At 34.4% G+C, this 13,515-nt stretch overlaps 1 protein-coding gene across 9 annotated transcripts in view; it reads right to left on the minus strand.

The window, feature by feature from the left end:
* RALGAPA2 (Ral GTPase activating protein catalytic subunit alpha 2) overlaps positions 1-13,515 on the minus strand; it is a 386,278-nt gene that overhangs the window by 209,471 nt on the left and 163,292 nt on the right. For all 9 annotated transcript variants that reach the window (XM_045833596.1, XM_045833597.1, XM_045833593.1 and 6 more), the window contains 4 exons: positions 13,242-13,418; positions 4,250-4,443; positions 3,375-3,473; positions 2,993-3,148 (listed from right to left, as the gene is read on the minus strand). In XM_045833596.1, the coding sequence (XP_045689552.1) occupies positions 2,993-3,148; positions 3,375-3,473; positions 4,250-4,443; positions 13,242-13,418 (626 nt within the window). The remainder of the gene's footprint in view (positions 1-2,992; positions 3,149-3,374; positions 3,474-4,249; positions 4,444-13,241; positions 13,419-13,515) is intronic.

Genomic DNA, 13,515 nt, shown 5'->3' on the forward strand with positions numbered 1-13,515 from the left:
TAGATGGTAAAATTATAAAAAGTATTTTTATTACTTATCTTATTAAAAATAAGAAAAATTAATAATGCTCTTTTTGCATGACCAAAGGCTTTAGTGCCAGACATAAAAGGGTGGTTCTTGAGAACTCTCACAACATAGAAACAAGCCCTGAGATGGTAGTCATCATAGGTGCACAGTTTGCCAATTAAAAAACCGAATTTAACTGCACTATTTATGGTAAAAGCTTCCTTTTCCTTTTATAATATAACATGTGTTTCCAGAAGTACATATAAGTTATGGAACAACCACCAATGATCTATCTAGACATGTGGGCCACAGTTAAACTAATTACCAGAGATATTTCTTACTTAAATGAGAAGTTTCTTTCATTGGAAGATATGTGTAATTTTCTTCTGGCAAAGGAGTAAAGTTTATTTAGAGAAATTCTGTTTGGCAGCCAAGGCTTCTAAAACATACACCAATAATTGTAATGGTTAAAGCAAAACAGTTAATTCTATTAAACACAAAAATTTAAACAACAGGGAGATTATAAAATAGATTTATCATATCCCCATTTTATCTTAGAAGTTTAGACACTGGAACTACTGCTAGTAATGGGCCATCATTTAAGATTTATGTTTTTTTTCCCCCTGGCTGGTGTGGCTCAGCAAACTGAGTGCCTGCCTGTGAACCAAAGGGTTGCTGGTTTGACTCACAGTCAGGGCACATCCCTGGGTTGTGGGCCAAGTCACCAGTAGGGGGCACTCGAGAGGCAACCACACACTGATGTTTCTCTTCCTCGCTTTCTCCCTCCCTTCCCCTCTCTCTAAAAATAAATAAATCAAACCTCAAAAAAAGAGATTTATGTATTTTACAATGAACTACAAAAGATCAAATTAACAAAAAACATGGCATACATTACAATGTGAAAATGATTTTAAGTATAAAATTTGAAAACTTTCTGCATTATAAAATCCTGTTTTTCAAAATAATGTTTTGGGTTCTCAAATTTTATACTTATTTAATCTCATTTTATTGTTTCATTTTCACTCCAACACACTTAAAAATAGAAAGATGTTTCTAAACTCACACCTATGCATATGACTTTCAAGAAAATTCATTCTAGAAATACTGTTTACTGCTAACTTTAAATTTGTTTTTATTAAATTAGAAGATTCTACAGTTGATTATTATTTCTAAGTAAATTTTTTTCCTGCAAAAACTTAGCAAAATACTACTTGCAAGTGCAGCAGTGTTAACTACAGAGTCGTCTCTTGGTTCTGTCACTGAGGGATGTCATTACTATCTGTGAGTTAATTCTCTTCCCTATCTATACCATATCCCCTGAGTTGCAACATTCTGCAAAAGATGCTTCCACCTGCAATGATGGCTGCAAAATATCTGAGCACAGAGCACAAACACTTCTATTTTCCCATGTGTTTCTATTTAGGAAATAAATGAGACTATGGGTCTAAGTCTAGCCTGATATAAATGTCCTTTACACAAAGCTGAAATGGGAGCAAATATAATAAAAACAATTCAGTTGGTCAGTATGGCTATTAACTTCAGATAAAAAAGCTCACTGATTAAAGCTCAAATTGTTAATCAGGGAGCATAATGCAATAGTTTGGTTAGGAAGATTTAAGTACACTGTGAAGCAACAAAGAAAAGTTGTGTTAAGCCCTGGTTGGTGTGGCTCAGTGGTCTGAGTGCTGGCTTGGGAACCAAAGGGTTATTGGTTCAATTCCCAATCAGGGCACAAGTTGGTTGCAGGTCAGGCCCCCAGTAGGGGGCGCTCAGAGGCAACCACACAATGATGTTTCTCTCCCTCTCTTTCTTTCTCCCTTCCCCTCTCTATAAACAAACAAACAAACAAACAAACAAACAAATAAAATCTTTATTAAGAAAGAAAAGTAAAGGTGGTTAATCAGAATGATCTCTTACATGTATCCTAGGAGTATCAAAAAGTCTGTATCTGCATCACACATTCAAGAATGAAAGAAATACAGAAAGGATGACTACTCACAATTTACGAATGATTCAAGTTCATTAATAAATATCTACACTAGCTCAAAAATTGGTAAAGACCTAGTGATAAAATTAAATGCCTTAAAATTTTTTGACTCTTTCCTGCTGTTCTTCCCATCCTCAATGCTACCATCTTAGTTCTTATCATTTCAAAAATAATTGTATATTAATTTAACTACTTCCTAATTAATCTGTCTCCAGGCCCAACTTCCTGCTCTATCCTACCACGTTCACATTTTTTAAATCTATTCTCCAAGCAGAGTCCAGAATAATCTCTGTGAAATACGAATCAATCACATCACTTGTTTGAAGGACATTCACACAGAAATTCAAGACTCAGGGTTTCCCTGGCTTCTTTCCCGTCTTCTGCCCACTGGGAGGAGAGTTCTCAAGGGAGGAAGGCCAGGGTCTGGCCACAGCCCACCCTGCACACCCAGGATCTACAAAAAGACGTTATTGCTAATGACTCCTTTGGCCTTTCTGTTTCAACTTAACCACCAATATTTCTCTGTGGAAGAAATGAAAGTAACTCCTGATCAAGAAATGTCAGGACCCCTAATTCATGGATGAGGTCTTCCACAAATATATTCTAACTTCTAAAACAATAGTTTTCAAACATTCGAACATTTTTAAAAGACCAGAATCATTTTCTTCAAACAATATGTGATGTAGAACCCCAACAAAAAGTGGCTGAGCAGCCTTTTTGAAGCTGACAACATAAACAAAGTTTAGATTATATAGAAGTGCATAGAATAAAATTCAAATTTGGTTGATTCAATGCAAAGTCAGTGGGGAGAAGAAATAGGTATATGATAAAAATCTTATTTACATTTTGGAAAGACCAGTGTGGTACTGTGTATGAAAGGGTCAAAACCACTGAGAATTTTAATAGTTCTGATGTATTTTCATAAACCCTGATTTGACCTGCAGAGTTATATGCACATTCCCAATAATGGGCTACCATGATAAAGGAATCACAGAATACCTGATCCTCACTGGTTAATCCCAGGTGCATCACAAGGTAAAAATGTACCAGGAAGTCTGAGTTTGGTAGAACATCCTGGCGTCTGGTCATCATGGCACAGATCAATTTGTAGGCTTGTAGTTTACCTTCCTTATATTCATTTGGCAATGTCGTTGCCTGCCAAGAAGATGATGTTTAAAGGTTTAATCAACTCCAGATACAGCACAGCATTCCAGCATTTCATTTATTTTTCAGTTTTCCATATGGAGATGTGGGATGCGTTGGCTTTAGTAATACTGAGACTGTCTTCAAAACATCCAGTATTGGGCAATTACATTTTTAAAACTCAATTTCAGGAAGGAAGAGGAAATTACATTGAAGGAATAAAAACATATTGACTTGCCTTAAATAGCCATGATGCAAACATTCTGAGTGGTGGGATCAAGACCGGAGGAGATGGAGAAGACTGGTTATCCAGGCTTATTGCTAGATTATCTCGTATCTGATTCACAAAGAGAAGAATTTTAAGGAACAACACAGTTTATCCCAACAATATTCCAATATTGTATTCCATGGTCAAATAGCTTCTTCCAATACAATTTCTGTAAGTGAAAACCTACAATGTTTATAAGTTTTTCTTTTCTTTTATTATGAGATCTATTGTCCTTTCAAATTATATGTCTAATTTACCATATGTGGTTTTAGATGTAATATAAAATTAGGGCATTGTTTTTCCTGGAATATTAATGCCTGAAGAGGTCCTGAACTCTAAATGATAAATGGTTCAACAAGATATACTGTATAAACATAAATCATGGATTGAAAAAAAAGGGGCAAATGTTATTAACACAAACAAAAACCAGAATGAGAATTGTATGTACTCTAACAAAAATTTATTTATCTGTAGAAATAAAACCATTTTTATTATTAGTTCTCTCTGTGGGGAGGTGAAATCAATTTATTTCTTAGTATTTTTCTACATTTTTCAAATCTTGTAAAATAAAACCAGTATCAGTTTTATAAAAAGAGTAATTAAAATGACTGAACACCCTATTCTTTAGTATCCTATAGTAATATTATATTTATACATTAAATAATTTTTATATTTATAAAATAACCAAACTGTAAAAATTATTTATTCTTTGATAATCAAACATACTTCATGTAAACAACTAGTCTTTGTTCCAGGGTATGTTCAGTAATGACTTGCAACACAGTTTTTATGTTAAACTAAGTCAATTTTTCCATATTAGAATAAAGGTAACATAGCAAGAGTACCTTTGCTAGTTTGTACCAGAGTTCATATAGATAGCGAAAAACTTTGGCATGGATCTTTGGCGACTGGATATTATTCACATCTCCAAGGATTCCTAAGATTCTTCGCCATAACACAGCAGCAGAGTCTGGGTGCCAACCAGTGAGGTTCCCTCCAGCAATTATGCTGCAGTCATCTGTAAGGCATTCGCTGCTATCTATGGAGAAAAACATGTGTGTTAACCCTGGAAACATAATCTTGATTTCATCATGGAGGCTTTTTCTTGAATGAAAATTACCAGTGTTTCAGGGTAAAATCATTAAGATGAAAATTGTTATTTGACAATTTTTACTGAATTATTTTAAAAAATAAACTTTTTTTTAGAATAGTTTTGAGACTTATACAAAAATTACTAAGATAGTATAGAGGGTTCCCATATACTCCATATAGAGTTTCCCTATTACTAAACATCCCACATAAATACGGCACATTGTTACAATCAAAGAACCAATATTAAACCATTATTATAAAGTCCATACTTAGTTAGATTGCTTTAGGTAATTTTAAGCTAATGACTTTATTCTGTTCTAGGGTTCCATCCAGGATATGATAGTGCATTTAACTGTCATGTTTCCTTAGCCCGCTTTTGGCTGTAACATTTTCTTAGATTTTCCTTCTTTTTTTTTTTAAAGATTTATTTATTTATTTACTTACTTACTTATTTATTTATTTAGAGAGAGAAGGGAGGGAGAAAAAGAGAGAGAGAGAGAGAAACATCAATGTGTGGTTGCTGAGGGTCATGGCCTGCAACCCAGGCATGTACCCTGACTGGGAATCGAACCTGCGACACTTTGGTTCATGGCCTGCGCTCAGTCCACTGAGCTACGCCAGCCAAGGCCAGATTTTCCTTCTTTTTAAAGACAGACAGTTTTGAAGAGTACTGATCAGATATTTTATAAAATCTTCTTTAACTGAGATTTGTCTGATGTTCTTATGATGGATTTTTTCTTTTTGGCTTGTGTTCCTGTAATGAATGTTTCTTACTTCTGATGTATGATCCTTTCCCAATATTCTTAGATTTCATTGGAATGCTTTGTTTAGGAATTTTGCTGATACACTTTTAAGTAAGATGGACCCTAATTTTTCCTTTTTAAGTATGCACCTTGTCTGGTTTCATTATCAAGGTAACACAAGTTAGATAACAGAAGTTAGGGAGCTTTCTTTCCCTTCTAGAATCTGGAACAGGTTGTTAAAAATAGTTTCTCACTTATTTGAAGCTTCACAAAACTAGGGATTGGTCTTTATTTTTATAAATATATTCAAATTAACCTACTATATTATTTAAAATTTTTTTAGTCCTGTTCCCTTTTCACCCCCAATACTCTTTCCTTAATCAATCTTGCCAATCGTCTATTTTATTTTTTTTTAAAGAGTTGTTTCTGATAGTCCCCTCTATTACTTTCTAGCATATGAGTATGCACTTTGCTTTATTAGTTCCATTTTTATTAACTTCTATATATTATTCTGCCATTTTCCCCTAATTTTTTTAATAGAACACACAGATAAATTTTTTCTCTCCTAATATAAAAACATATTTTCTTCCATATAGTCTTTAGCTACATTCTACAGCTTCTGATATGTAGTTTTCACCGTAGTCCAGTTTGAAGTATTTCCTAATTTATAATTTAATTTCTTTTTGGACTTACATAAAGTACAGTGGTTAGTTTCTCAATCTATTTTTATTTTATTATCCTTTTGTTCTTAATTTATATTATCACATTTATAGAATGTGATATGATTTCAAATTTTGACATTGGTTGAGACTTCCTTAAAGATGTAATCGGTCAATTTCTGTAAATGTTCCATATGCTTTTAATCACAAGTTTTAATCACATTTTAACTCAGTTCAAAGTTTTATACAGGTATAAAATATCTCCATTGAATATATATAAATATCTCCATTAATTGTATTGTATAAGGTTTCTCTAGTCTAATATATTCTTAACTCTCAATTTCTTAGTTATTAAATTTTTCTACTATAAATATGGTTTTATCAGTAGTTCCTTATAATTCTGTCAACTTTTGCTTCATTTATCTAGAGGTTATAAAGTTCATATAAATTCAGAATTACTGTTGTTACTAATAAATGATTTCTGTTTTAAAGTTTATGTGACGTACATACATATAGTTAGACCAGTGTTTTCTTTCTTTCTTCTTATCTATCAATATGTTGATTTAATTAGGATCTCCTTTGCTTTGCTTCTCTTTTAAATCTTTGGAGGGAGTTTAAAAAGTTGTGTCCTACCTCTACTACTAGACCCCTTTCTCTTTTATCTTACACCATTTGTTATTAACATAATTATTCCTAAAGTTGTATTCCTCAAAAATTTCCCACACAGATGAAGACAAACTGATTTCTAGGCAATTATTAATTCCCACTCTCATTGAGTACCTATGTTGTTGGTGTTTTTAGGGCCTAATCAAAGAAACTGAAGCACAGTTGGTGGGTGTGAGGAACTCAAATACAGGAATGACAAGACTCAACAAGGAACAAAAAGGAGTGAATCTGACAAGGAGCCAAGGCAGATCCAAGAATGGTCTGCATCCTTTCCTGCACTCAAGACAGCTGGTAATAGCTTATTTTATTAGACATTAAAAGATCCCAAAACAATGAAACAAAAGATTTAATGAGGGTGGCACATAGTGTCATGGAAAGACCTTACTCAAACAGGAGCACTGTTCCTTCTTAAAGGAAAACACATCTGTATTTCCCATATAAGTATCATATAATCCACTAAAGAGACACAATAAAATGTGCAGATCTAATTCAAAATGGAATTCCTAAACACTGTGACTCAAAGACAGGAGGTATAGAGAACAAAAGCCTGATCATGGGTCTTTTCTTCTCTGAAAGAGACTCATCCTCCTAATGTTTAATCTATAAAATAAGTACAATACCAAGCATCTGTCAAGAAGGTATGATAAAGCTTTAATGAAAGTTTATAAATCAACACAAGATCCCAACTGAATACAGAGCATAGTATGGCATTTATTTTTCTCATAAAAAATACTATGATGTCTTTAATCCCTTGAGGGGTATTAAAAAGTAAGGGGATTAGATGATTTATAGTTCTATTTAATCCCTTCCCACCATTCCTAAAATGCAGCCATCCAAAATAAAGATTAGCCCCCCAAACTCCAATCACACTGGAGCTTTGCTTGAGTGACACCACAAGGTAAAAAAGGCTAGGTACCTGATCATCTGTACCTCCTTGCTACCTGCAAATAATACATTCTCAGTTATAAAAAGGACCCTATCTAAAAAAATTTTTCAATACTCTTATGCTCTCTGAAAAATTTATACCTCAGTGATAAAATCCTAGGTAACATTCCCATCAAAATATGTTGAGTCTTTTAGAAGTGTCTGAAATAACTGCATGCTCAATATTACTGTGAAAAAATTTTTAATGAGATGAAATGTTTTTGCCCCAAACTACTGCACTCATGGCATAAGTAACAGAACAGATGCTGACATTTTACATGTAGATGGTTCCTCAGTGAAGCAGTACTTAATGAAAAATAGGGATTTGAGAGATTTCAGAAAATTTCATGTTCACCCAAAAAACGCCAAATATAGACTTTTATTTTCTTTTTCATGAGCAAGCTGGTATGCTAACCTAGGATCTTTTCATTTCATTATGACTAAATGCAACAGGGGCATTTAAATATTTCTTATTAAACTGGAAACTCTTGTGAACAAATAAAATCTCTCTCTCTCTAAACATATACATGATTTTTAACAGAGCAATATAAAGTTTAGAACTTTGCAAATAGGCAAAAACTTTTAGTCATAAAATAAGTCTTGGTAAAATAGGCACTTATGACCAAATGATTTCACACAGGGGCACTTTTATGTAGGGGTGGTAGAGTGTTAAAGAAACATAACAGGCACTTTAGAAATGAATTTCTCTTTTGATTTGACATTAAAGACAAATCTAAAGGCTCAACTGAAACACCTTAATTCTGGGACCAGAAAAATCAGGCCTGACCTTTGAGGATCCAAAGTGCAGAGGTAGCAGGTCTGCTGGTGTTCTGTTGGCTAGCACTAGAGCCTGACTTTCCTTCCTTATCTGCTTTCCAAGATGAGCAACCCATCAGACAGATCAAAGCCAAAATGCTGGAAAAAAAGTCTAATGGCAGACAACACCGACAAGCACACCATTTCACCAAAACAGCTTTGATGGCAGGTAACAATGAATGTAATTCATATGCACAGCTATAATTAAAAGCAGAAGTGCTAAAAGGATTTCTATAACAATATTTGGAGGCAGGGATGCGATAAATACACTAAACAAAAAAGGTTTTGAAACAATCTCACATTTTTTATTACTAAAAAAGGTTAAAATTTAATGGTATTTTAACTAAATAAAACAATAGTCTAAACTTAAGCAGGGGTGTCCAACCTTTTGGCATCTCTCAGCCACAGTGGAAGAAGAGTTGTCTTGGCCCACACATTAAATACATAATGACACGTAATCACACACACACACAAAATCTCAAAGTGTTTTAAGTAAATTTATGATTTTGTGTTGGGCCGCATTCATACCCATCCTGGGCCACATGCTGCCTATGAGTTGGACACCCCTGTTCATTCATTGATTTGGCTATTTACTAATGTTCCTCTCCTGCCCTGTACAGTTCTGGAAGTCAAGAATCAGCTGTGAACAACAATGACACTCTCCCCGAGATTATATTCCAGCAGGGGAAGAACAGTGACCTTCTCCCCACTAACCCAAAATGTTGAATACAAATTCTTACTAAACCTTATCTTAAAACACATCACTGACCTGAAAGGAACCTGGAGGGGGAAGAACACCAAAGCTGGCTTTTTCCCTTCAGGGTTCTGCCACCCCTTAGAGTTCTTAAAGTTTTTCTGATAATAAAAAGAAAGTTTTAATTATGCTGCAATTAAATTAATGACTAATAACTCTATTTCAGTTAGCTTTTAAAAAACATATTGTTTAAGAAAACCTTCCCTACCCAAAAGTCTTAAGATATTTTTAGAAGGTATTCTTCTTCCAAAAGTTTTTAAAATTTCCTTTTAATGTTTAAGTATTTTATCCATCTGGAATTGACTGGGCATGGTGTAAGGAAGGGATTCTATTTCATTTTTTTCTATTTGGCTAAATACTTGCCCCACAGGCATAAAAGGATAAAATTAATCCTTTCCTTGCTAGATCTAGACTGCCACCTCTTTCATAACATCATGATTCCATTCCTGTGTGGATTCAGTATTTTATATTCTATTTTATTACTCTATTTGTCTATCTCTGTGATTAAAACTTTCTGTATATGAACCTCATAGCACTTATCACATTATTTGTCACTAGAAGGAAATGTCTTGTTTTCTTGGTAAGCTATTAAGTCAATTGTGGTTATGATTATTCCTGTTTTTATTTCTTACAGCATCAAAATCAGTATTTCCAGTTTGTAAGCTTATTTGCTAAATAAGAGATTATTTAGTATAAGAGAACATTCTTAGTTGTAAATATTCTTCAAAATCATTATCTCAGCAGAACAAAATTGATAAAGGTATCAACTAATGCTCTGGATTCAGAACCTCCAGATCAGGAAATGACCGTCCCTGCCCTTCCTAGGGTCAATAATTCCAAGAGACAGCCAACAACTCACCAGAAATTGTTCCTTTTCATACTACCCAATACAAAGCTCATACCTCCCAACTATCTCCTTTATCTGGCTCTTTCACATCAAGCCAATATATCTATTTCCCTGCCACAGTCACCCCAGGGCCTGGCACTGGGCAACCAGGGTCAGCATCTATGCTCCAGAGTTAGCTGAAACTGTTCAAACTAGCTATCCTATCTCTGCTTACCCTGGCTTGCCTTTCCTTTCCCATGGAAATGACATTAAGGCTGTTGCACAGTTTTGCCCCTCTTTCCCACTGTCTCCTGACCAACTCTGGTGCTTTCCTGTGTAGCTCACCTGCACAGCAGGCCTGGCCTCCTGTTTCTAGGGACCTGTGAGTATAAAGTTATTCCTTCATGATAATCATTTCCATGTCTGCATGCCTTACCATACCAGATTAAAACAAATACCCATTACATTTTGACAGAAGGCACAGTTAATTTAGCTGTTATTTTCAGTAAACATGAAATTATTTAAATGAGAAAGCAAATATAAAACTAAACTGTTATTTTGCCAGTGATGAAAGAATTTAAGATTTTAGACAATGAGAAACAGATACACTCAAATTGTTTGATCACTCTCTTGGCATGTCCTAAAGGCCAGGCTAACATTAGTTTTATTTTGCACATTTATAAAGAAATCCTCTTAAGCACAGAAAGTTAAATTCAGAACTGTGATAATCCTTAAACCTTATCATATTACGGTTTGTCCTTTTCACAGATGACAAGATGAACTACTGAACTGAGTGTGCTGATTGTCTACATCAGCATTTCAAAGAAGAGCTAAGTAGCTGGAGGAGTTAATCATGACACAGAGAGTACATCATATACAGTTACCTCACATAAGTTTATTAAATTGAGCTATCCCATGTATACTCTGAAATGGGATCAAAACTAATCTTTCTAAAGGACAAAGGAAGTAATCACCCAATTTTCTTTCTTTTCAATAAAAATAATTAAAACTAGTTTCTGTTTAAATAAATTCAACTTAAAGATTCAGTATTGCCTTCAATAGTGCCACCATGAGTTTCCCTTAGGTAGTCTGTATATTAAACCCAGAGAAGCCATTTATTCCATAAATGTATTAATGATTTTCAAATAGTTTAAAGGGTTTTGCAGTTGTAATTTTAACAGCAGTGCAGTGGAAGGGAGTAGACAGCACTGCATGTGGAGTCAAAACACTTTAAAATACAGTTCTAACTATGGCATGTACCTTCTAGCTAGATTAAATTTCTCAGGGACTAAGTTTTCCCATCTCTAAAACAGACTATGTCAGATTTAGCCTTCTTACTGTACAGAATCAAGTTCTTTGTAAAGGGGTTAGATCCCATAAAAATTTACAGTATTATTATTCAAAATCATTATACATAACTATATATAAACAATTTTAAATCACTGTAAAAGGAAATAAAAATTTGAGAAGTACAAATTGCTACCCAATAATTTACAAACTAACCCCATATTTTCCCATTTTCTCATTGCCTTTGCAAGGATTCTACCATGGCAGATTTGAATACATAGACCAAAAATGTCTACTATCTTTTAAGGATAGCACTACAGCATTATAAGGCAGTATGTTATTCACTTATAGCTAATTGGTCTATTTTTGTTTATTATTCTATTATTAAAACACACATACATTAAATACACATTAAGATCATATTTCTTGGTCTTATCTATTTTATAGATAAAAGATTTTATCATATACCACTTTTCTATGTAAATTTTATGAAGTTTTAATGTTACTCCATCAGAAACTTCCAAAACATCAGAGACTCTGGTTAAATTTTACATTAGGATGAATAGAAACCAAAGTTTGTTTGGTTAAAAAAAAACTACTTAAGGTAAAACTTTATATGAAAATCATTTTTGGCATTTTAATAACAACTTCTCAACATGTGATTTATAGCTTGTTATTTCATAAAAGATACCCGTATGTAAACATGAGTATGGTAGACCAGGAAAGACTTGGCTATGGTGTTTTCCACACTTAATTCCTCAGAACACTTGTCTCTCCTGACACAAAAACTAAGCAAAACAAATACCCAACTCTCTTTGGGGTCACCATTCTCACCAGCCCTGTCACAAAGGTGAGAGAGCTGAACCTTTCAAGGTTTGCACCCCCAGGGTCACACATTATATATGCATGTGCATATGTATGTGTGTATGTGTGCATATGAATAGCTTAAACTGCAGAGCACTTCCACACAATATTCTGTGCACTAGACTTGTATGTTCATTCTTTCATTCCTCCAACAACCCTATAGTAGGGACTATTATTATACCTATTGTACAGAAAAGAAGAGGAAGGACAGTGAGATTAACTAACTTGCTCAAAGTCACCCATCAATTCCTCAGCAAAGCCTGGATGCAGACCCAGAAAGTTTGGCTTTGTAGTCCACATATGAATCTTAAAAATACTATACTCTGGGGTAAAAGGTGCAAAAAAAAATAGGGAGTATAACATCACTTTTAAAAGTTTAAAAATATGATCTATTTGATTGCTTGAGACAGATATATGAGGTAGATATATAAATAAATCAAGGGATTATAAAAATTTTTGAGATAGGGTCACAGAGTAATGGGAGAATGGAAGGGACTTGAGAAGGCCTTCTAGGAAATCTTACTGATTTGGATATTGTATTTTTTTTTATTTTATTTATCCATTTTTAGAGAGAGAAAGGAGTGGGGGAGAGAGACAAAGGGAGAGAGACAAAGAGAGCGAGACAGAGAGAGGCACTGACTTTTATTCCACTTATTTATGCACTCATTGGTTGCTTCTTTATGCACCCTGATCAGTGATCAAACCCACAAACTTGGTGTATCAGGACGATACTCTACACAACTGAGCTAGCCCACCAGGGCTGTTGTTCTATCTCTTAAGTTGTGTACTATGCTCACTGGTACTCACTTTTTATAGTAAAATTTCAAAAACATATTCATCAATAAGCTATTCAAAGTCTAAAACTTATCCTAGATTTAGGGCCCTTATAAAGTGAATAAAATCACTCTTCTGTTTTCAGAGTCAGGGATGTCAAAGGCTTGACATGAGTATCATCACTTCTTCCTTTGGTGGATAGTGGCTGTAGTTTTCTTTCCATTATCTGGCCACTAATTTAGAACCCTCTCTACATGTCTCAAAATTCATGACTGATTATAAACAGGTTGTTGGGGCTGCCACAAGCAATTTGGTTGGAAGTGGCACCCTTATCATCATTGTGCTAAAAAACCCCTAAATTTCTTACAACTAGGAAACCATGGGATCTCCCATCCATTAGCACTGTTGCCTCCTTTTCAAAGACACAGTTACCTGTGAAGTTTGAAGTATCAGTGGGACTCAGTTGTAACCAATGGCGGGCATCAGAGTCAGCTACAACATCTGTGGGAGAGTTCAGTTCTGTATCTTCCTCACAGGTCTGCCATGAAGTCATGGACAACTCTGCCTCATTGTTCCAGCCCAGAGCTGTGTCACTGCTGACACTTTCACCTGGCACAATGGAAGAAACAAAGTCTGAGATAACTAATAGCTGGAAATTAGAATGCTCACAATTACCTACACACAAGTAAATAAACACCTGACACAA

Source organism: Phyllostomus hastatus, unplaced genomic scaffold (assembly GCF_019186645.2).
Source record: "Phyllostomus hastatus isolate PE091 unplaced genomic scaffold, TTU_PhHast_1.1 phas_contig_17, whole genome shotgun sequence".
Taxonomy (NCBI): Eukaryota; Metazoa; Chordata; class Mammalia; order Chiroptera; family Phyllostomidae; genus Phyllostomus; species Phyllostomus hastatus.